Below are 25,059 nucleotides of genomic sequence, written 5' to 3' on the forward strand. Positions count from 1 at the left end.
TTAAGTGCTGTTTCTTGTAAAATCATCTCCATTTTCATTAAACTATTTTTCTGAGAGGTACTAAGGCCTAAAACCACAAAAAACTTGGGTATGGCTGTGTTCAGTTAGGGGTGTGTGAAGTGGGCCGTATTCAATTCTGATTCAGCCTGATTTAGGGGGCGGTGATTTGATTTGTTGATTTGGATCATTGTCCCGATTCGATTCGGCTGAATTCGAATCTGAAGATTTGATGCTGATTCAGAGAATCAGCAATTCGACCATAAATATGGCTTTAAATGTTTGTTTTCTACATACCTCGAGGTACCAGGCATGGCTCATGAATGCTGAGATGTGGGGGGTGGATGGAGTGTCCCAAAGGAGCTCAGGGGGGCCCCTCGCGTACTCAGCGGCAGACCCAGAAGTGGACTGGAAGTACTTCCACTTCCAGATTCACCACCAAACACGTGGGGGATACCCCCCGCAATCCCCCGAGCTCAGCAATTGCCTGCAGGGGACCCTGGGTGCTCCCCCAGACCCAGGAGGCACTATTCGCTGAGCCAGGGCACGGGGGGGGGGGGAAGGTGCCGCACGCTCCACGGCGGACCCGGAAATGCTTCTGGTCCACTTCCGGGCCCACCGTAGTGTGTGCTGGGGACCTCCCCACCTGCACTCCCGTGGGATGCTCCAGCCACCCCACCGTCTCAGCATTCATGAGCCACCTGGTACCTTGAGGTATGTAGAAAAAACATTTAAAGCTGTGTCTATGTCCGAATCTTCGAATCTGTCTGAATTGATTCAGAGGGTTCCGATTTTGATTCGGAGAGATTAAAGTGTCTCCTGATTCAATTTGGATTCTGCGATTTGGCCACCTAATCTCTGCCAAATCGAATCAGTGACCAAAGCTTCGCACTCCCCTAGTGTTCAGTGTTGTCATAGCTAACTCTTTTAGATGTCCCTCTTCAAGGCATGGATTCACACCTGAATTGTGTGCCTAACTTGCCTATGAAATGAATGGGGAGAGTTGGATGATTAGAATTGGAATTCACAACAGCCAGCATGCTGGTTTAGGGGGATGCCTGCAGCTGCCGATTATCCCTCTTTTTTTTTTTTTTATTCTGAAATCCTGCCTCTCTCCCAGTGTCTTCCTGTCTCTGCTGGCCCTGGGATTCATAGGCCAAAACCTTCCTGGGCTTAAGTGCCTAAGTTGTCCCTTTGCTTATAAAACATGGTCTGTGTTGGTGGTACCTATCTTATCTTATATTTATATTTTAATTTTATGTAACAGCTTTTAGTGGTTAGAACACTTGCACAGGAAATGGGGGGCCAAGGATTCTAAGCCTTTTTCAGCCTGAAGGGGTTTATATGTTCAGCTTCTACCTTGCCAAGAGAGCTTCTAACCACCACACTAAAACAGGACTAGGGTGGAAGCACTCTTAACCCCTCCTGTTGAAAGTGTGGCACATTGCAGCAAATAGGAAAAGACTTGTAGGGCAGAAGGGAATAACTAAAAGGGACCATAACTTTGTGCCACTGAGTTGATTTCTCTGGGAGAGGATAATCCTGGGATATATGGTCTGCTTTCAGCACTGTTTGTGTTTTATTAAGTCACTTTTTAATGGAAATGCATGAGCTGTACCCACAATTGTTGCTTTTGAAACTTCAGCTGAGCTAGGTAAGCTGCAACCCCTTAGGGGATAACATTACCGACAAGTCTGGATATTTTTCTTATAAGTTGAGAGGAAAGAACTGTAAGCAAAGATCTTGATGCAGAAATTGCTGAAGAAGAGGAACCACTAGATAAGAAATGTGTTCTATTTTTATTCCGTATATAGTGATCTGAAAGATCTGGGAATTACTAACTTAAGGAGATAGCTTTTTAATAGAAACCTCTCCTCTCCTGCTGTAGGCCAAACTAACAAAATATCCCCAAATGGGGTTAGAAAGAAGAAAAAGGATACATTCTTTTTTTTTTTTTTTTTTTTTTTTAAATATAGTGGGGCACTTTTTTCAGTTTATGAAGGGACCTTTCCAACGGAGAGCTATTTAAAAGATGGGGAAGGTGATAGAAAATGAAGGTTTACAGTAGTTGTTTATTTTCCTGGTAACTCACTATTAAGATAATGGATGTTGGGTAAATATAATTTTTATGCCATTTTACCTTCTATACAGATTTGAAACAAAAATAAACTCATTCGAAGTTATGGGCATGTCTCGAGAAAAATGTATACCCTGTCTACTATCTTCTCGAACAGTCTGTTCAGAAAACAATACATCACTCTTGAGCATAATGTTTGAAACCAACCCCTTAGATGAGAAAGCTGATCAAAAAATCAGAGTAGAAGCACAGCCATTGGAAATAATATATGATGCAGTAAGTAAGAATATTTTATTGAAGTACTGATTTTTTTTTTTTTTTCCAAGAATTTTGTAATTCACTTTTTAATGTTATTCCATTATTTTAACAGAGGACTGTGAATAGCTTAGTGGACTTTTTTAGACCTCCAAAAGATGTACATTTAGAGCAACTGACCTCTGCAACTTTGATGAAGCTTGAAGAATTTCGTGAGAAGACATCAACAGGTGAACATTGAAAAACACTTGAATTGATGTAGTTTCTGCTAAATTTTGCTTCCTAAAAATGTGAAAATTATTTTTTTATTTGAAAAATTCTCATAGATGTTTAATACATCTTAACATTGCTAATGGACATACGCATACAGTTTACGTAGATTGAAGACAATAATTAATAAAATATTGCAACAAAAGAAAATACAAATTTCAAAAGAGCCAAAGGTCAGTATGCTAAAAACGTTAAACACCCCCGCTGTACTCTGTAGACATAGATTGCATGTAATAAAGAAAAATCCCATGCAGCATAGATTACTAATAGTCATTTTGGGAAGATTTTAAACCAGTTCAAAATCTGGGGAATAGTTATGCTTATTATTATTATTTTTTTTTGGATCTAGCCCTTGCTACACGTTATGTATATTACGCAATGATCTGATTAATCGCACAATAAATTTAGACTGATCACACATGCAAGTAAGACTTTCCATGCATGCAAAGTAATTATCACACAACTAACTGGTTAATCTTGCAATACATTTAGACTGGCCACATTTGCAACATAATTATCACACCATAAAAAGGTCCATCCAGCTATAAAATGATGCAACCAGCTACAAACTTGCGCATTACACGGTTTCGAAGTGGCTGCACCCAGAGCAGCTTGTGGGTGGGGGGAAGTAGACCAGTGTGGGGGGAAGGGGAAAAGTGCCACTGAGCTGATTGGCAGAATGGGAGCATTCTCTTGTGATATGAATCCTTCTGGTCCTCCATTGAAGGAGAATAGTCCCCTCCTCGCACTCCTCTGGGCTTATCTGGTTGGTGGAAGCACTCAGTTGCTGTAACAAGGCTCCAGAAGTCTTGCTGCAGGGGCACAGCAGCCTACCTTTACCCCACACTGCCTCGAGCTAACCCAGTGTGATGTGGGGTGAGGAAGGCTCATTTTGCCTCGGTGGTGAGTCACCCAAGCTTTCCTCGCCCCACTCTCTTCTCCTAGTTAGCTAGGCAGCAATGGGAAACCAACAGAGTTATGAGCCAGGCTTGGGGAGTGCTTTCATACATCAGGCTAATAGCCCTACTATGCTTTTAAATCATTGCCCTTGTCACTCTGCTGAGCAGCTGGAGGGGCTGGGAGCCTGGCATGGAAGGGTTTCCCTCAACCTGGCTCTTAGACTCTGTGGTTTTTATACTGCTGACTACCATTCAGCTGAGGATGAAAGGAACACAAGGAGAAGCTGGTAGGACCAGGAGTCAGGCTTGGAAGCCCAGCTTGCCACCCCCAGCACTCAGCTTAGCCAGGGGGAGGGGAAAGGGAAGCAGGCAGGGGGCAGCATTCCTGGTATTCATCTTCAAAAAGGAGGGAACAACTGGAAGGAAGTGAGCCTGGTTTCAGGAAGGTGCAGGAGCCTTTCCCCTGGCACCATTCCTGCTGGTCTCCTGGACAAGTTAAGCTGGCAGAAAGCATGCAGATGTTCAGTTTCCCAGAAGAATCTCTCCTGGGAGTGATTTAACCTGGGTTATTTTTCTCACAGTGATAGTACTTTGCTGCACTGTTGAAAAGGTATCAAGTCTCCCCAGTGTGTTATGGTACCCTGGTTGAGAGTCACCATACTTACTCAGAGAATGGTGATTCTCCTGGTAGAAACTGAGGATCTGTATGTGGCCTAAGAGTTGAATGTAGTAGAGTAAAAGTAGAAAATATATTTAAATTTTGATTAAAGCAAATTCCTTTGTAATGTGTATACTTTGTTCTGTTACTTTACAGTATGTAAACATTATATTAAGCCTGTAGAATTAATCCTTCTGCAGTTAGCCCTTCAGATTTCTTGGAGAAAGTATTGAATTAATCATTGTTTCAACTTTCTTTAAGATTGACAAGATGATTTTTGAAAACTTTGAACATGGATACACTTCAAACTGGAGCATAGCTAATAAGTGAAACCATTAGAAAATTTAAATCTATCAGAATATACCAGGGTACTGTACATTTGCAGTGCTGCCTGTGTGGTTTTTGTGGCTGAATATGAAAATCTTTTAAAAATATGAATCCTGTGTTGGCTTCTTAGATGTAATTCTCTTTGTTTATTGTTTAGGATTGTTATATGTTATTGAAACACAGAAAGTTCTTGATTTAAACATTAACTTAATGGCATCATATATCATCGTTCCCCAAAATGGTTTTTATGAATCTACATCAAATTTACTACTTCTGGATCTTGGTAATCTTAAGGTACACATTTATATTTATGAGTACTATATTGTGGATGTTTGCCGTCTCTTTATTTTAATGGGTTAAAATGAATTTTAATTTGTTGTATATAAAATATTAAATTTTCTTATTCAGTTTCAATCTTGAGTGGAAATCATTTAAATTTCTATGGAAGTTCTAAATACAATAAAACATTGATAATTTTGCAGGATGAGGCTCCCCTTTCTGCAAAAATCAGAGTTTGCAGAATAGCTGAGGGTGTACAGAAAACAGCTATATGAGCCTGATGAGGTGCTCCAGTTATTTGATGTAGTATTTATTTCAAAGGGTACTGCTTCTCTGATAAGTAGTTTGAGACCGCTAGTGAACTTTGGGTATGAACACTGCAGCAAAAAAATGAGAAATGTGTTCTTAATTCTGCAACCTGACGTAAATTAACAGTTGTGAACCACTGGTATATGAATGAATTGGGTTTTAACTGTATACTCTAATCAGTTCAGAGTGCAGGTTAGAACAATTAGACTAGTTCTTTGGTAAATGTTTCAGTACTATACAGTTGTACTTTAAAATAGTTTTTTAATGTTGGCATCATTTAAGCTACATCTGACTTGTAAAAGACTGCTCTTTTTGCTGAAATGCTTGCTTTTTCTTCTTTCACCATACTATTCTTCTTTTATTATATCATTTTTGTGGATAATGAAAAAGTGAAATAGGATAATCACTTATAAATATATTATTCCACTAAACTTTGTGGTATTTTAATTTGTTTATTCAATTTTACAGATAATTTAAATTTTTAAGGGAAAAATCAGGCTAAGTTGATTAATCAAATGCTGTCAAAGTACAAACCACATAAAATAGAGTTTTCTGCCAGGGAGATTACCTGCTGCTGAATTGACAAAAATTAAAATAGTATGATTGCCAGGGTAATAGTTCCCTTATGTATATATTGGCAATGTAAATATGTTATTTATAGTTTGGCTATAGTTGGTAGCCTGGCACTTCCTATTAATAGACCTTGTTTTTATCTGCCTACAAATCTGCCAAATTGTAAACACTTGTAGTGGAATTTCTATGCTGTGGAGCTTTTTTTTTCCTTTAGTGTTTTAGTTGAAATGGTTCAGCCTTTACTGAGAACGAGGTTAAGGAAAAACGTAGTCACAACAATGTAAAAAATATTCTGCAACCATTTTTTCTGAGAGACCCTAGTATCTTTGTAACAAAAATTTGACATTTGACAGGTTGATCACTCTGGGATGGTTCATTTTGCCACGTGCAAAATATTTGCTCTAATTTGGCCATGTTTATACATCTTCATGAAACTAGATTTCATAGACATTGAGACTGGAAGGGACCTTGTAAGGTCATCGAATCCAGCCCCCTGCCTAAGGGACAGGAAGTCAGCTAGGATAAAATGATCCCAGCAAGATAACCATTCAAATGTTTCTTAAGTGTCCAGACTAGGTGCTTGTATCACCTCTGGGGGAAGTCTGTTCTAGGCCTTGGGGGCTCAGACAGTAAAGAAGTTTTCCCTTATGTCTAGCCTAAAATGGTGTTGCAGGAGTTTGTGACTGTTTGACCTTGTCATCCCTTGGGGTTCTCTGGTGAACAGTTGTTCCCCCAGATCCTGATGCATACCCTTTATGTACTTATAAGCTGCCACCAAATCACCCCTGACCCTGCGCTTCTCCAGGCTGAAGTGTCCCATAGCTTGCAGATTCTCTTCATAAGGGCTGTTCTCTTGCCCTCTGATCATGCGTGTGGCTCTCTGGACTCTTCCCCACATCCTTCCTGAATTGTGGAGCCCAGAATTGGATGCATTACTCCAGCTGGGGCCTCAGAACTTCTTATTCCTTGTGGCTCATTGGCAACACAATAGCACTAGGCACAGGTATTGACAGCAGTGAGACTGTATCCTGTGCATACTCAATACCTCCTCTACGACACTTGATTGAAATAGAGAGAGGGGAGTGAGAAATGGGCAGAATATGAGAAAGGGGAGCTGGAAGGATCCAGATAGGAACAGAAGGGGATCTGAGAGGTGTGTCTTGGAACAAAAGAGGGGGGGAATATGAATTCTGGCAGAAGCATTTCTAACCTTGAAAGCAGTCTTCTACGGCATTTGAATTTAATTTAGGAGTCCTGAATTTCTCCATACCTCTGCTATCAACAAATAGCTCTTATCTAGCTGTCAAAATGAGTCACTGCCCTTGTGGTTGGTTCCGTTAATGGGTAACAGTTACCTGTTACCATTTTGTGATGCTAATAAATAGGCTTCTGCAATAGCTGGCTATTGTCAGTATTTCTGCAGGCAGATTGCAAAAAAAAAAAAAAGTGTTCCTTTGTGATGCCTGGAGTTAAACATTTCAGGCAAACACTTTCACCAAAATATTTATAGTTGCCTGAGTTACCTTGCTGTATAATGTAGATAATTTCTCACTGTCTTACAAGTATTGTGTGATTATAAATTCATTTAGATTTGTGAAGTTTTTAGTTTGATGATACTGTCTATATTAAATAAGGTCTGTCATGCACTGAATGTGGAAGATATAAAGAAATATTAAATGGCACATTCATTGTGTTTATAATATGCAATAATGTAATTAAAAATTGAATTGTAATGTATGGGTATATATACAAATAGGTGTAATTAAGGCTTCATAGGCAATAGGCGTGTGCTAAGCAGCTAGTATTCGCTTTGAATTTGGCCGATTTGGGGGGGATAGTGATTTGATTTGGTGATTCCAATCACTGTCCCAAATCAATTCAGCTGAATCTGATTCAGAGATCCAGCTGTCGCCGAATCTCTGAATCAAACAGGCTCCATCCTCTGCCCACTCTCCCAGCCCAGTCAATGGCTGCCACACCTGGCTCTAGTGTCCTGGCTGTTTTTTAAAAAAGAAAAAAAGCCCCACACTCATTAGCTCCTGCCAGGTGGGGGTGGTGGTGGTGATCCTCACTGCCCACCACTGCCCCTTGCTGCATGGGGGACTCTGCCACGAGCCCCCAGAAGCCCCAAAGGCTGTTGCAGCAGCCTGTGAGTGCGGAGCTTTTTTTCCTTTTTTTAAAGAACTGGGATGCTGTGGCCGGGCGGGGCAGCCATTGACAGGGCTAAGAGAGCGGGTGGGGGTCAGGGGCGCTATGAGGGGCTGGAGGGAGTAGGCAGGGCATGGGGCCTGGCAGGGGCCCCCCTATGGTTCCCTGCCCCCTCCTCTAGCTCTGCCCCCTACTTACAGCCCTAAGAGACAACTATTTCTGGCATTTTTTAAATTTGAGGGCTTGAATCTGCAGCCTCAACCTTCTTTTAAAGTAATGTTTCCAAAGTACTTATGATGCACATTACTGCATATACAAGGAATTCAATTTTAGACCTGGTACATGGAGATTTAGTCTACGAATGGTTTTACCCTGTTAACAAATGCAAGGTTGTAATCTAAAAAAGCATGTGAACACTATTTAAAAAGGAAGTTATTATCTGTGTTGTGGTCTTGTCATAGCAGTTAACGCAGGTCTGTTAAAATCAGATTCTTTAATGAAAAATTTTGGCTCCTAAACATGCTAGAATTCTGAATCACTAAATGCAATAAAACATGGATACTTTGCAGGATTATTTTTAAAGAAAAAATGATTAATTAAAAATTAAAAAAAAATAACAGTAAGCTTACATGCCACAAGATTATAAGTATTCTTACATAAGAAAGAAAACATGGATAGGCATAGATGTCTGATTTTATACTAAGAAAAGATTAGCTGTGAGGATCCTGCGACATTATGGTAAAACTGATGATTTTTAAGAAACTGGAGGATGAACAGTGAGGTGGCAAAACTTTGCAGATGATGTAATTCTTTGTCATTACAAAAAATGTAACTCTCTTTAGTCATGATATTCTACCAAACTAAATGAAAGGGTACCCTAATAGCAGATCAAAAAGGAAGTAGCTGTGAGTGGAGTTTATGGCCAACCCAGGTATCCCTAGGGGTGTGCGGGGCCAGGAGCATATCAGCCCGTGTGGGGCTGGGGGGGCTCAATCAAATGCAAGCCTTATTTCTTAAACATTAGACTTTGGGTCATTTTCCAAGCACTGTGGGTTGGGGCTGACTCAGATTACAATGTCTAAACATTCAGGATGAACAAAAGAAAGTATATTGACAGGTGCCATTTAAACTATTCAAGCTTGTTATTGTATGCTAATTATGTTGAGCTGTCTAATAGAAAAAAAATTAAGATCCCTGATACAGGTTACCCAGAGAGGTGGTGGAAGCTCTATCCTTGGAAGGTTTTAAGACCCAGCTAGACAAAGCTTTGGCTAGGATGATGTAGTTGGGGATGGTTCTGCTTTGTGCAGGTGGTTGGACTGATAACCATCTGAGGTCCCTTCCAACCCTAATTTTCCATGATTCTAAAGAAGCTAGGAAATAGTACTGATATTTATAATCCTGTTACATAAATCGATGATGAGACCTAATCTTGACAATTCCTTTCAGTTCTGGTTAACATATTTAAAAATTACAGAGTAGAAATAAAATGTTCAAAGATAGATAATAAACACAGCTAAATGTATTGGGATACTAGAGATTAAACAATGAAGGCAGGCTAATTTTAGATGAGAAGGATGGAGACAGGACAGTTTAAAGATATAAAATTAGTGTTGAGGATATTTGAACCATTACTCATTTATTTCTTGAAATAAAACAGCAACAGGTATTCTAATGAAATGTGAGCGAGATGTATTTAAAACAGATAAAAGTTTTAATGATATTTTTTAAAGTTTTAGATGCATTTGAAACTGGTAAAAACTCTTACATAATCTGTAAATAATCTGTGGAATTCTGTCACAAATTGCCACCAAATCTGAACTGTTAACAGGATTAATACATGGATTAAGCGTTACCTATGGCTAAACATGAATACAATATTACCGTGTTTAAAAACTTCTTAAAATTAAATTATGTGGGGTAAGTGATTTAAAAGGGAGATGATCTTTCATGTTTCAGGGCATAAACTACCCACTCCCTAATAGGATTAATTAGCAGTCCTTCCTAGATAAACTTTCACAGTGGTCCATTTTGGGTTTTCTTGCACCTTGCTCTGAAAAATATAATTCTGCCCTTGTGTGAGAGGGGATATTGGATTAGTTGGACATACCGATTTGATCTGGTATTTCAGTTTCCATAGTCTTGTTTCATTGATCTCCAGTCAAAGTTGAATGTGATTATTTGTATAGCCAATATTTTTAAACTGACTTCACCTGTTTTTATGATTTTTTTTTTTTTTTTAAAGATGACAAGTAAAAGTCGTTCTGACCTATCAGATCTCAAAGTAGGCCAAAACACTATTGAAAACATAATGTCAAGAGCCTATGATGTATTTGATATTCAGCTAAGCAGTATACAGCTACTTTATAGCAAACATCGTAAGTATTCATAAAATGGATCTCTTTGCTAGGGCAACTAACAAAAAATATTTTGATAGCTTGTGTGCTAGTATTAAACAGAAATGGTTATACTAGTGGTGTCAGCTGCTGAGTCCAGAAACAGTAAATGTTGTTCTCTTCTTGTTTTCACAAGCAAGGGCTGGTAAGCTATTTTTGAACTTGGGACACTTTAGGACAAACATTTATAAAAAATCTAGCCCTATATGTCTGGTATTCCCAGGCAGGTAATTAAGGCTGACAGATGAGCAGCTCAGTGGTGCCTTTACTTCCTTATAAATTCAGAGGTCTGTGTCATTCCCCCTTGGTGTCCCGTCCCGTCCCGTCATCGTCGTCGTCCCCGCCCCCCAATCCTACATAGCCTTGTGATCATTTTAATCTGGTCTGGTCCAGATTCTATATAGACCGTAGAATTTTATACCAACTCTCACGTCTAGTCCAATAATTCGCTTTTTTTTACCTATCCCTTTTACCAAGTCCAAAGCAGATTGTGGCAATGTTCATAATAGACATTTGATTCCTTTGGATCAGTTCTGTGCTATCATAAGGTAAATTATGAAGAATAGATACACACTGAGAGATCAGAACCCATGACAGAGACCTTGTTTGTAGTTTTTCTGTGTTATGGGGCTTGGGTAGTAGAAAGACAAAAGCTCTACTGAATATAAGACAAAGCAGAGGTATTATCCACACTTTTTCCTCATGCAGTGTGGGTTACGGTGGGCTTACATAAAAGATGAGAACAAAAACCCTTTGTTTTCTACTCAAAGATATCTAATAATAGAAAATGTAGCATTTATGGCTAGAGTAGCTCAATTGTATGATTTGAAGAAATATTGCTTTGATGTAAAATACAGCTAATTTATTTTATTTTCTCTAGATGAAAAGTGGCAGGAGGCTCGTAAGCTAAAATGTTCGTCTCAACATATCTTGCAGCCAATGGATTTGAAAGTGGAATTTAGCAGAGCTATGGTTGTCTCTGATGCAAGAATGCCCAAGTATGTTTTCTTTCTGTTGCAAAAAGATTTTCAGTAAATGTCTGTTAGGTTTTTGGAAGAATTATTCCCTTAAGTATAGTGCAGTTTTTATAATATACTTACAGGATTAAGTGAAAACAGTTTTATTAATGATTTATTTCTTCTACCTCACATACTGACTGATCTTTTCAATTTCTATTCTGTGTATTGGTCAATTTATAGTATTTAGCATTGTTTATTTTTACTATGTTCTGAGTGTCAGCTCTGTGGTAAAATTATGTTTAGAAAGTCCACTTCCATAAGCATTTGTTAGATGTCACCATATATTTGGTGTGGGTTGCATTTTATAAATAAAGAATCATAGTATTTCCCAAGAATACAGATCAAATATGTCACAGCCTCTCACCCCAAATTTTAAACAGGTATAGAAGACCTAGAGATTAGGGTAAATCTAAAGTTAATATGTCTGATGGGAGGGAAGCCCAGAGGTAAAAACTTTCTACCAAATAAATCCTGTTCCTTTTTACCTTGAATTTCAAACTTAAAATATAGAAATATTGTTTTCCAGACAGATAAAGGTGTTGGGTTTTTTTGAGATGTAAAGAACAAGAAAGCTATAGACTATTTAAAGTTTTGTGGATGAGAACCAGTGCATTGCATTTACTTCTGTAGTGAAGTAGTAACAGACTAGCGAGCACTGCCAATGATGTGGGAGTAGATTAATGAAAATGTGGTGTTGTGGTGCCATCTGCTGTGTAAAGCAAGGATGTCCAGAGTTCAGAAATCCTAGTGCTGGTTGTAGGAGCTCAAGTTCTTGCTCTTGCTCCTTGATTCTCCTGGCTTTCAGAGGTGGAAAGGAGGAGCCAAGAAGAGCTGCGGGGAAGAAAAGGAAAAGGCAAAAGACGGAACAAGGCATTGGTGACATCTTTGTCACTTGTACTGTTGCACATCTTTAGTTTTTGTAGGCTTTTTCTTTGTTCTAAAGATCCTAAGCCTGTTGCTTGTTATGGAGTGGTATGAGGTGCTCCATGGATGTTCTGGTGAAGCATTTGAAGCATTTTGAACATTACCTACTACTTGCTTGCATGTAATCATAGGTTCCTACACTTGATGGCTTAGGTTGTCCCTGCTAGCCCTGAGTTCCTAGTACAGAAGCACAATGTCTAAGCATTTCTTTACTTCAGAAAGGAGGAAATGAGAGCTCTCTTTGTGGCCAAACACCTCATTTCAATAACATAATGAAATTGTGGTGTTCTGGACTGATCCCTGCTAGGCGGGGTACCTAGGATGAAACTACCTTTGGCACTTGCACAGTGTTTTCTGCTGGCCTAGGATCATCTCAGCTATCAGTCCCACTCTATGGTAGCTTCTGTATTTCTATTTCTACGTCTGTGTCCAGTTGTTTTTTGGGCCTAAAATCTCTCAGACATTGATTCTGATGAATCCTGTTTCTTAAAACTCTTTGCTCCCTTGATAGCCTTTGAATCTTTTTCTTTGTTCCCACAAGATTTCCTTCAACTTCCTTCTCTTCTCGTGCATAGGAATTTATGCCTCAACTGTGGTTTTTTGTCTCTTTCTGTTGTTTCCTCAACTGCCATTTCAGCCTCTTCCTTTCTACACCATGTCCCACATGCAGTGTCATCCTCTAGTACTTTCATCCTACTTCAAAATTTTTTATAGCTGTGATAAATTCTAATAATAGAAAAACGTTTGTAAGTCTGTCCGTAACACTTTATTCATACTGTGATCTGCTGACTGAAACAACTAATCCAAGTGCTCCAAGAGCCTTCGGACAGGAGATGGCGCAGCAGAGTGCCACCATGATGGCAGGGACACAAGGGACAGAACTGGGGGGCAGGGGGCAGGCTGACCTGGCTCCCACTCCCTGCAGGCGGTGTCGGGAAGGGGGGACTGTGCCCGTTTCCCCCCCCCCACACACACACACACACACACACACAGGATGAGAAGCAGGAGTGGGGCCAGACACAGGGGGACATGGGGTTGCTGGTCCCTGACAAAAGCCAGCAGGGGGTGGGGAACAGGTCTGGCCCCAAAGCGGGGGTGAGGGGAACGTGCCTGGACCTGAAACGTGGGGGGGGGGGGGGGGAGGTGGGCAGGGGTTGGACATGGGCCTCTGTCCCTGCCCCTGTCCCCCCCCCGTTATTTTTGGCGAGCAATTGGCTGGTGGTTTTTTATAACAGCTGTAATATGCCGTCATATTTGGTATACTTCCCTAGTCCTCAGAACATTCTTTTGGCTAGTTCCTCTTTCTCACAAGCAGTCTGTTTGAGTGCCTTTTCTGACCATAGTTGTGCAGTATACTAGAGAGAGGTAGTCTCAGTAAGCATGCCATTTATTTTTTTTTATTGGTCATGACTAATACCTTAATTTTAGTGCAGAGATTAACAGATAAACGTTGTAGATACAGGTGTACTGGTGTCATGCGTTCCTAGTGAGATTCCCTGCTCAATAAATGGGCCTGTCCATTCTGCACTAGTTTCAGTCTCTGACTGTTAAGTGTAAGATGCCAAGGGTATCACAACATTCTAAATGTTAAAACCGTGTATATTAATAACGATAAGGGCCACAAATAAAAGAAAAGGTTGTAGTGTCCCAGCACATGGTAAAAATCCACTGGATAGTTCCTGTAATTTTGCAGTGCAGTGGCATCTGGGGATACAAAATCACCCCTACACTTGTACATTTTGGGAGTTGAATAGTAGATGCACCTCTTATGATTGCCACGACAGAACTTAATTATGTATGTAAGCATCTTTTAATGTAAATACAGCTTTCTTACGTACAGGAGCTATATGGAATGACAGTAGTATTTCTGTTCCAGAGCTCTGTCCCTATTAAGGCTTGTAGATCTGCTCTATTTAATAGAACTTGCTGTCTGGATTTTTTAGTTTTGACAGCATACAAGCACATGCTTAAAAGGAAATGCTTACATGTTTTGTTAGATTGGGCTATTAGCTTGCATGATCTTTTGAACAGAGGATGTTTTGCTCTGTAAAATGCTGCTCATGGTGCTTAAGTGATTTATTATAAATGCTAAAATGAACAAGTAAATAGTAGAGGGGAATTCTTGGTTGTGGGAAATGATGTATTGTGTACAACCAGATCAGAAGCTGTGATAAATATCCTCAAATCGCTATTTGGAGTTATTTCACAAGGTATGCTAGAAGATGGAACTTGAACTACTTGGTTCTCTATATTTAACCATCTGGGCAACAATTCTGTATAGATAATTATTTTATATTTGTTATTTTTACTGTTTGTTACAATTTGTGCTGAGCTGGTATAGGGTTTTGGTACGAAAAATGAGAAGAATTGATAATAAATAATTTTGAAATAACCATTAATATTTATATAACAGATTCAAAATTTCTGGACAGCTGCCTTTACTCTCTGTCCAAATATCAGACAAGAAACTGACTGGTATCTTGGAGCTAATTGACAGCATTCCTAAACCAGAAAGTGCTCCTGCCACAGCTTCTCCTCCAAAAATGTCCCAGGTAAGCTAAGATTTGGTTTGGTAGAAAAATACGCATTTTAATAAAATATAATACTGGAATTTTATAAGGCGTTTAAAGTACTTAGTGTCTTTTGATGGGAGTAGAGCACTTCTGAAAATTTCAGCCATAGCATCCCTCCTAGGTAGAGCTTGGGATGCATGCCCCAAGCTCTGCCTAGGAGAGAGGGGTGCCAGAAGAGCAAGGAGGGGTGCCTCACTCTCTCCTGTCCCATGCTCTGCCTGCATGGAGGGCTGGAGGAAGCAGCTGGTACAGGCAGTGTACACCAAGGAGTGCAAGGCATTCTGGGAATTAGTTTCGTAGGTTGGCAGTGCATTTTTCTGCTGCCAGGGGAGAAATGACTCCCCATATTTTGCCACCAAAATTAGCACTTTTTTTCTATTTTTTACCCTCTTGATATGGGCTTTGGCAGCAAGAAAACATAAAAGGATTGAAAGTATCCCGTCCCCCAGCCACAGCAAGCTCCTTCTCTATATAATTCTATAATTATAATTTATAATTATAATAAGAACTATAATTCTTAGAACACCTTGCACTCCATGACACATTGTCTGCACCTTCTGCTTTTGCACTGAAACCCAAGGCACACAGGAAGGATGAGAGAAAAGACTGCCTGCGGCTCATTCTACAGGCGTTATGCCTGTAATTACAGCCAAATTTAGCTCTGTGGAAATAGTCTATATCAGTACTGTCCATCTGTCAGCCTGTGGGCTATATGTAACTTGCAAGGGGTTAACATGTGGTCCCTGAGATCCTGCCCTACCACTGCACTACTGGTGTTGTGGTGACCAGGTCTCCAGGGTTGCCCTCCCTCCTCTGGCTTCTGTTTCCAGGTCAGTGGGAAGGCACTGTGTGGGTAGCAGGAGGGAGAATCAGGCTGCCAGCTGAGCGCGAGAAGGGCCAAGTTGCCCATGCTGCGTGTGCAGTCAGTTAAGCTATATTACTCAGAATGAGTTCATGGCCAGGAGACCTGGACTGTTTATACTACCCATGCTGCATGTGCAGCTGAGAGACCCAGGCTGTGCACGTTGCTGGGAGCTGTGGGCTGCTCGCACTAAACACACAGTGAGTAGGGGGCAAAAGTTGTTCTGCTTGTGCTGTCTGTGTGGCAGGAGAGGGGTGGGGGGCAGAGGAGAGCCAGGGGACCCTGAGGTCTGCAGCCAACATAGTGTGGCCCCAGTCTGCATGACACATGGCCCCCAGCTTTCCAGAAATTGGGGAGCCCTGATCCATTTTGCTTTATGCACATTAATATTCTGTTCATTTAGTATAGCTGTCTAATGATTCTTAGCTTCATGAACCCCAAATTATATTTATATATGATTTTAAATTATGCTTATTCATTTTAATAGTGTACTGCTTTATTACTACTAGTGTTTTTACTACTTCAGCAACCAATTAATACTTCATGTTCATCTTTGGTAACAGATACTTTTACTTCAGCTAGAAATAATTGTTGCCAAATGAAGTGGATTGTCGGTGCCACATTGTCATGGCACAGCTGATCGGCTTCATTGGGTGAAACAAATGTCTCCTGTTGTCCTGCCCATTGACAGTATGATAGGTGGCATTTCCTCCTGGGGCCCAGTGCTGCACATTTTGGAGAATTGCTGGGCAGAACCCCCCCCACACACACACACACACCCACCCACCCCACCCAACCTTAGGTGTTCCTGCCAGGCTTTTCCTGCTTATAGACACATCCCAAGGATCTCTGAGGATGCATATGGGTAAGCAGGGAAAATCAGGCTTTCCTGGCTTAGTGAGAGGTGCCCCTGGGGTCTCAAGGGCATATCTAGATAAGTGAGGAAACCCTGACTTTCCCCACTTATCCAGATGTATCCGTGGAGACCCTGAGGGCCACCTTTGGGTAAATCAGGAAGAGCCTGACTTTCCCTGCCTAGACATGTCCCTGGAGATCTTGTGGGTATATCTGGATAAGTGGAGAAAGACAGCAGGTGCTCTCAAGGTTTGAGGAGCCCAGTTCTACCTGGGAATTCCTAGGGTTGCAGAACGGGACCCCTCAAGCATCTGGAGCCCCTGCCTGAGGCAGCTGGAGAGTGTGGGCAGCTCTGTCCTGCCTGTATTCTTCCACCATAAACAAATAAATGTATGTCATAATGAAGTAGCACAGTTTGAGTGCCTGTGGACACGGCCATAGATTTGGGCATTTGTGACATGACAGTGATTATGGATGCCTATTGGCTTTCACTTTGTACCAATGTAAACATTTTTATGGAGGTACAAATGTAACAAAAGGTGATGTCTTTCTACCCTTACGAACCAGAGTTCATTTATTTCACCTTCAGGTTTGCAAGAAGTATGAGTTTAGGTTATAACTTCTTTGCTTAAAGAGATACAGTTTTTCTGTTGGAGTTTGTTTTTAAATTAAAGGGTTTTTTCATATGTTTGGGAACAGAATTTTTTTTTCCTTCTCAATCTTTTATTCAGGCTCATTTTTCATACTTTGTGTTTTGTCTCTGGGGCATTTCAGGGCCAGCAGAATTAATTTAATATATCTCTAAATGAAAATTGTTTGCCTACTGTTTTCTGTTTCAGATTCAGGTGTCACCAGTGCTTTCAACACACGTGTCACAAAATGTCCTTCCTGTTTTGGATCTTCACTCGTTACCTGAATCAGGTAGAGTTAAATTGTTTTAGTGAGAAGCAAGAATTTATTGGGCCAGCTGCATGTTTTGGTAAAGTTAGATGAGCTTTCAAATGCAATGCATTCTTCATTGTTGTTTTAGTGTACATATTCATAAATAGCTGCTATAAGATATCATTAACATTAAAACTTGTATCTTAAAATGGCATTGTGAAGCTAAACAAGTATTTTGGTGCTTAGTTTTGATGTACTTAGGTTGAATATAAAGACCATATGATCTGGCTTCCAAAAATATACTCTGTATTTGTTCTTATACCTCACTCATCATTATACTATTGGAGTGTTTTCCAGTAGTGCATTAAGCAATATGATTACAGGGATCCTGACCTTCTCTGATTTAAAAAAAATCCAAGATTCTTTGATTTAAAAATCCTAAAATCTAGATTTTTCCATGATTAAAATGAAATACCACTATATGTGTGTATATATATGTGTATATATGTAGATATCAGTTGAACACAATGTTTTATTGATATATTTACAATTTTAAAGCAGTTTGGAAGCCTACCAGTGCCTGAGTCATTATAATAAAACATTTCAGTGCTTGATTTTGGGGGTTTTTTATCGTAGAAAATCAGAGCTCCCCCTGCCCCCCTTGCTCACCGAGACATAGGTCCAGCAGCTGCCATCCCTCCCTTCTCCTCCCCCCCCCACTTTGTGACACTGAACAGCCCTGATATGCCAGTGCCCCTCACTCCTAATCCATAGCCCCCCACTCCACCCAGCCCTGCTGGTGCCGCTCACTTCAGACTCATGACCCTTACTTATCCCTGACTTGCTCCCTGCCAGCACCCCCCTGCACCAGGGCTTGCATCCAACTGTAGTTGTTCCCTCCCCTACCTCCCGCTGCTTTCTGGCATTGAGCAGCCCTGACATGCCATTGCCCTGCCCATGCCGTTGCCCCTAACTCTTAAGTCACAGCCCTGCCAGTGCCCCTCACTCCCAGCCTGCATCCCCTGCTCACCCTAAAGCAAATTGCGGCAACCCCTACTAGAGCCATGAAACACAAGGGTGGGGACTGGGGGGCAACAAAAGACTGCTAGGTGCTAGCTGATACTGCCTGTGGGAATTGCCCTGGTGCAGCCCCTCAGCAGTTGCTGTGAGATCCCAGGCAGAGGCCATGCCCCTGTTGCAGAGGAAGGTAACCCCCCCCCCCCCCCCCCAGTCTGTACCACTCTGAACAGGGGAAAATTCATTCCTGACCTCGATGCAGCATCAGTCTGACCCTGAGCCAGAGCCTGTAGCCAGGACCCTCCAGGGCTGTGTCTCAGGAGGAGCATTGGCACATGGCTGACCAAACTTTTTGTTGAACATCTCCAATGCTGGAGAGTTCACAGTTTCCCTGGGTGTCTGTTCTGTTGACCCCTGCTCTAACTGGGAGTGGAACTGTTTGAACTGGTTTAAACTGTTTTTTTTTTTTTTCACTTGAATGCGAACCGTAACTGAACCATGATTTGACCTGTTCTGCCGAACCAGAACAGGAACCACACCTGAGGTCTTGGGATGACCCAAGCCTGGAGTGACCCAAATCACTAGGGTCACCAGATAGCCTTGTCACTGGTTAGACTTGGGTTACTGGTTGAATGGGGGTCATCAGTTACCCCACCAGTCAGACTGAGGTGACTGCTTTAGTCTTTATTAAACTGCTTATAACAATTTTTTAAACTATTAAAAAAACCCAAAAAACTGGCTCACATGAAGACGCCCAAAGATAACATGGCATACTCACTGCTGCCACAAAGATATGCATCACTGCACTATCACAGATCCTCAGGATTTTCTCTAAACTTGCTATTGTTATTACACTTTTTTTTCTCTTCAACTCCTTTAATCTATATGGTTGATTAACAGAGAATGGAGTTCAATGTAGGTAAAGAGCTGTAAATAAATACTCATTTAGTGGACTCTTATTCTTACAATTGCTTATGTTTCAGGTTAGCTAGTTCCAAAAGCCCATTCCAAAGCTTGCTTAACACCTTATGCTGTTGTAATATGTAGGATGTGGAGAGGGAGGGAGGCAAGCAGGCTTCTAGAGTTTTGAGTGATGGGAGGCTGAGGGCATACCCACAAAAGCTGTGAAGGGGTGGAAGGCTTGGGGCAGGCTCCCTGCCTGGCAGGGGGTAAACTGCGAAGAAGTCCTTAGGCAGCCCTTTGGAGGGCAGGCAGTGGGGGTTGGGCCAAAGCTGGGATCACTTTGGCTGAGTGTCTGGGTTTGGGGGATGGGGCAGGGGGCTGGTGCCACCTCCTGCTGGGGCTGAGGGGGGTGGCAGAGTTCACCATACCCCCCCCAACCCTGTCAGTGTGATCTGTACCCTGCTGCCCTGCTGCTGCCAGTCCTACTAACATGATTTGTAGGGTGTGTGTAGGGCAGGGGGTGGGTGTCTGGGTCTTTCTGGAGGTTGGCCCTTGCCCCAATGGTGCAGGGCTGGTCCGAACTCACCAGAACTCGGCTCTTGAGGCCCAGAACAGCCCCATGTCATCAGGGCCGTACACCAAGTTTTGCCATGCCTGGACTGCCCCTGTGCCATTGTGGCCACCCCTGATGGTTCAGGGCCAGTTTGGGCTCACCACAGCTCAGCCCCCAGCCCCGATGGTGTAGGGCCGGTCCCCACACTCTGGACTTCCTGTCCCTCACCCCCCTGTCCCATAGACCTACCTGTATGCAGCTAATCCCACCACCCTGCCTGACTGTATTGCTGGCCGTGAGTGGTACCCCCTGCCCTGCAGCTCCAGATTTTGTGCCTTTTACCTCCCCGGACTTACCTCCCGTTGCCCTCCCCCAACGCCTCCCAGCCCCAAGCAGCTCACTGCAGGCTGGAACTCTGGAATACTGCATGCAATTTTGGGTGCTGCACTTCAAGAGGGATGTGGATAACCTGGAGAGGGTCCAGAGAAGGGCCACTCGTATGGTTAAGGGCTTGCAGGCCAAGCCCTATGAGGAGAGACTAGAGCACCTAGACCTCTTTAGCCTCCGCAAGAGAAGGTTGAAAGGCGACCTTGTGGCTGCCTATATGTTCATCATGGGGGCACAGAAGGGAATTGGTGAGGTTTTACTGACCAAGGCGCCCCTGGGGGTTACAAGAAATAATGGCCATAAGCTAGCAGAGAGCAGATTTACACTAGACATTAGGAAGAACTTCTTCACAGTTAGAGTGGCCAAGCTCCCAAGGGAGGTGGTGCTCTCCTCTACCCTTGGGGTCTTCAAGAGGAGGTTAGATGGGCATCTAGCTGGGGTCATCTAAACCCAGCACTCTTTCCTGCCTATGCAGGGGGTTGGACTCGATGATCTATTGAGGTCCCTTCCAACCCTAACATCTATGAATTTATGAAACTACTACCCTGCAAGGGGAAACCTGTGGTTTTCTGCTTCAAAGGGGAAAATCCAGTTTTCCATGGTTTTCTGCAGGAAACAGAAAACCCGGCTCCCTTATTAGCAATTTGTATCTTGTAGAGGTGCACCAATACATCGGTCCAATGTTGGATCGGCATCAATATAAAGAAAATTGATTGCATCAGAAATCGGCCTGACGTAGCCAATAAATGCTCCAGCACAGCACATAGGCAGCAAGGAGCACAGCTCGGCAGCTTGGAGAGCTGCATGTAGTTGGTAAGTCTGCTGTGGTGGAAGGGGAGGGAGGAGGAGAGGGGTGGGGGGTGGCAAATCAACATTCCTCATGGTGAGGGAGGGGCTTGGGCTGCCCAACCAGGGCAGATGCAGGACGAAGCCTCGGCTCGTCTGGGGGGTGCGGGGCAGGGGTTCTCCCTCTGCTGCATGCACCCCAGGAGGGCATGGGGATCATCAGTTACCACCCCATGCCCTTCCAGGTGCGCACAGCAATGGGAGGCACCCCACGCCCCCCTTCCCGCCCCCACGATGAGCTTTGGGTCCAGCTGAACCCCACAACACCCTGGTTGGGTAGTCCCAGCCCCACTCCTCCCTCACTTCAGGAGCCTTAACATGTCTCTCCACACCCCTTCCCTCCCCTTCCCCTTTCACCATGACAGACTTACCAGCTGGAAGCAGCTATATTGGAAATTGGATTGGTATAAGCCGATATGCCTCCTTAAAATCGGCTATCGATATCGGACCCCAAAAACTCTGATTATTTTGTTTGTTAACATATATAAGGCTTTGCATTTGAAATAGAAAATGCCTTGTACTTGGATAGGGCGGTGGTGAAGTTTGTGGTAGCCTTTACTCGATGGGGGGAGTCCAGTCAAGTCTTGTATCATCCCTTGCATAGGCTACTTCTGCTATTGCTGTAGTTACATTGTGCCAGATAAATTAGTTGTTTATCAGGCTTAATCCTGGAGCGCTAGGGAGTTTTTGAGACTTCCTAGCCCTGGGTTACGGATCCCTTTGAAGATGACAGTCAAGACTTAGAATTTGATTTTAAATTGTGTAGGAAGCCAGTGTGGAGAGAGTTACAGGTTCAGTGTCCTTACAGTAGGCTGTGACAGTGCTGAAATGTGTTGCGGCGTTCTGAATTAGTTGTATCCTGAGCACAGTGCACTTCCGGCTCAGATGCATGCTCTTCTCTGTATCACAGGCAAAAAGTGATAGAGGCACGAGTAACCTATAGAATAATTTGAAGTGGATTAATATTTTTCCCATACCAAAAAGTCTAACGTTCTCTGTCTATATTAGCAAACAGAAAATGGAATTTTTCACATATCCTTTATGGGATCCCTGCTTCCTTCATGCTCTAATTTGTATTCAAGAGTGTGAGAACTTATTGTAGCTTTTATTTTCATTTGAATGTTGACTAAGAATGTTTTTAAATGGGGAAAAAATATAGGAATACATTAAAGTAAGTTTCAAATGCTAGTATGTTCGTAGAAAAGCAACTGGTAAGTTTGTAATCAGTAGCAAGTGTCAGGGGTTGGTTTTTTTGTTGTTTTTTTTATAACAGTATTCTCAAATTTAAAAAAATGTTTGTGGAGGGTGGAGTAGTTTATGCAAAATGAACACCTTTTGCAATTGAAAAATATATCTTTTTGTTTTAGGGTTCTCCTCTGGGCCTCATTTTCTCCTGTATTATTTTGCAGTGAAAAGATTGTTGTAGAAACTAGTGTGATGTGAGAGAACCCAAAATCCTGATTCTGCAGGATCAGACCAGATAGATTGTGAGGGGACCAGTCATTTTTAATGTCTTGTTTTGTAAATTGTTAACATGATATAGCTTACAAATTTTCCCAGTATTTAAAGATGCCCCCTGCTACTTCTTCCTTGGAAGAACCTGAGAGCAGTGCTGCAATGTTCATTGAAGATAGATGTTAGCTGTCTGCTCTGCCTAATTGTCTATCAGGCTTGGTATTGGGGAGAGGGTAGGTCTGTGAATAAATGGGAAGATGAGGCTTATTTTTCTCTAGTGGTCCTGGGCTTGTCAAGGATACCATATAGACATGTACATGTAATTGTTTATAGATGTCATTTCAAAGAAATTACTGATCATATTATTGCATATTATAATGTTGACTGAAGTTAAGAATTTGTTAATGTAACTTAATATTTAGAATCCGAAGAAGAATTTTATGATGCTCCAAGTAGTCCTGTAGAAGACATGCCATTTTTTGAAGCATCATCTGGCTCCCTCACCAGAGCGAACAGCACGAGAAAAAAAAAGTTACATAAGCAAGAATCACTGAAGAATATGACAGACCTTCAATTGAAATTTGAAATACCTGAGGTATGTCTCGTTCTGGTAAATATATGCTACTTATAAATGTGATGTTTTACCTTCACCGTTTTGTTTGTTTGTGTCACTTCTAGGATTCCAGCTATTCTGCAATCCCTATTGATATTATCACTTCCTGTTTCTTCAGCTCAGAAAAATCTCAGAGTACTTTCTCCTACTTTAACTTGCGACTTTTTGCTTTCCAAATATTGCTGCAATCATTTACAGAGCTTTTGCTGCAACTTCTTCTGTCTGAAAGAATAAAATTATATTTGAATTTGTTATTTGCTGTATGCAAACTCTAATGCAACTGTTTTTACAATGTCTTATAATTATCACTTGCCTTATGTTGTTCTTTTTCTTTAGGTCTTAATTCAGTTGTGTCGTCTTGATGATGATGATACTCAAAAGCCTGTGTTGCAGCTAAAAGTTATAGGATTAGGCACTGAACTTAAACTAAGAACGTTTGATATGTCTGCACATGCTTTTCTTAGAGAAGTCTGTCTATTATGTCCAGAGTACATAGGTAAATATCTGCTTTATGATCAAAAATTGAGTGATATCGTTAAAATGTTAAAGAATTTAACTCTCGAGAAGCCTATCTACTTTCCTGCTGTCAGGTAATAGCCATTTCTGTTCCTCATGCACATAATTAATTTAAACAGGAGGAGGGGGAGAAAAAAATCATAGGAAATATTTCTTTTACATTGTCATTCATAAAATCCTCTATTTCTGAGCCAGATTGAATTTAACATTACTTCCAGAAGCAAGCTCTCATGAACCTGATCTATGTTTGTAAGAGACTTGATTGTAACTGTAATGAGAATTGCATTTATATTTCATATACCACATATTCTCAGTGGTGGCAGATGACAGAACAAGGAGCAACAGTCTCAAGGTGCAGCAGGTGATGTTTAGATTAGATATTAGCAAGAATTTTCTCATTAGGAAGGTAGTAAAACACTGGAAGAGGTTACCTACAGAGGTTGTGGAGTCTTCATCCTTGGAGGTTTTTAAGACCCTGCTAGACAATGCCTTGGCCTGGATGATCTAATTAGGGATGGTCCTGCTTTGAGCAGGGGGTTGGATTAGATGACCTCCCGTGGTCCCTTCCAACCTTAATTTTTTATCATTCTGTATCTTTTATTGATAGATTTACTGATCATGGAAAAGATGGAGTCTGTATGCAGCCTAGTTGCACTGTTTTTGTGCAAAATCTTACACTTCATTGGCTCAAATAATTTCAAGGAAAAATTTGCAAGAAAACATGGCTGTATTCAGTTGTATCTGGTTTGCAGTCCAGTTCTGCTTTGGTTCATCACAGTGTGGTTTTACCTCTAAAGCATAATGATAAAAATCCAGATGTTGCCATTAACTATTTCAGTGCTGCTACTATTAATAGAAAGGCCTAGTTATTTTGGGGCCAGTGAGTTGCTACTGCTCTGACACACACAAATAAAGCTGAAGGTCAGGCTTATTACTATGTAAATGTTTTTGTACGTGATCAGAGTACTTGCAGACATCTGCAATTATTTGCCTTTTCTTGACGGAAAATGTAATACATGTCATTTCAGATGTATTTTTTCTTTTTTAAAGATGACAATGACAAACCTGTGTATATCATTACAACTCTGGATAACACAGAGGATGATCTTCTTACACTGGAGTACGTAAAGGTAAGAAAACCAAAAAGTTAACTTTGATTTGCAAGCCTTTAGTAGTAGTACTTAGATGCATATTTTCTTGAATTTTTGTTAACTTGTATATACTAGTCTCTACTGCTTACATGTACAATATTAAAAAAATGCATTTCATAGTTAATTTTGACCTGTGGTAAATAAATGTTTATTTCAGTGAATTTTCTGTATGAGGCTTGCAATTTTTTATTTATTCTCTTTTTTTCCCTCTCTCTGTGGGGAAATAGACTGATATTAATGGACCAGAGCTGAAAACTACTTATAAGAATGTTCTACAGTTGTTAAAGGTATGACTTTCATTTGAGGTATGATACA

At 41.4% G+C, this 25,059-nt stretch overlaps 1 protein-coding gene across 2 annotated transcripts in view; it reads left to right on the plus strand.

Annotated features, from left to right (window-relative positions):
- Window positions 1–25,059, plus strand: part of VPS13A (vacuolar protein sorting 13 homolog A) — a 177,331-nt gene that overhangs the window by 48,654 nt on the left and 103,618 nt on the right. For both annotated transcript variants that reach the window (XM_059724804.1, XM_059724803.1), the window contains exons 18-28: window positions 2,149–2,350; window positions 2,445–2,559; window positions 4,641–4,777; window positions 10,038–10,170; window positions 11,069–11,186; window positions 14,545–14,683; window positions 17,261–17,342; window positions 22,887–23,059; window positions 23,414–23,573; window positions 24,644–24,723; window positions 24,972–25,031. In XM_059724804.1, coding sequence (XP_059580787.1) covers window positions 2,149–2,350; window positions 2,445–2,559; window positions 4,641–4,777; window positions 10,038–10,170; window positions 11,069–11,186; window positions 14,545–14,683; window positions 17,261–17,342; window positions 22,887–23,059; window positions 23,414–23,573; window positions 24,644–24,723; window positions 24,972–25,031 — 1,399 coding nt within the window. The remainder of the gene's footprint in view (window positions 1–2,148; window positions 2,351–2,444; window positions 2,560–4,640; window positions 4,778–10,037; window positions 10,171–11,068; window positions 11,187–14,544; window positions 14,684–17,260; window positions 17,343–22,886; window positions 23,060–23,413; window positions 23,574–24,643; window positions 24,724–24,971; window positions 25,032–25,059) is intronic.

Source organism: Alligator mississippiensis, chromosome 3 (assembly GCF_030867095.1).
Source record: "Alligator mississippiensis isolate rAllMis1 chromosome 3, rAllMis1, whole genome shotgun sequence".
NCBI lineage: Eukaryota > Metazoa > Chordata > Crocodylia > Alligatoridae > Alligator > Alligator mississippiensis.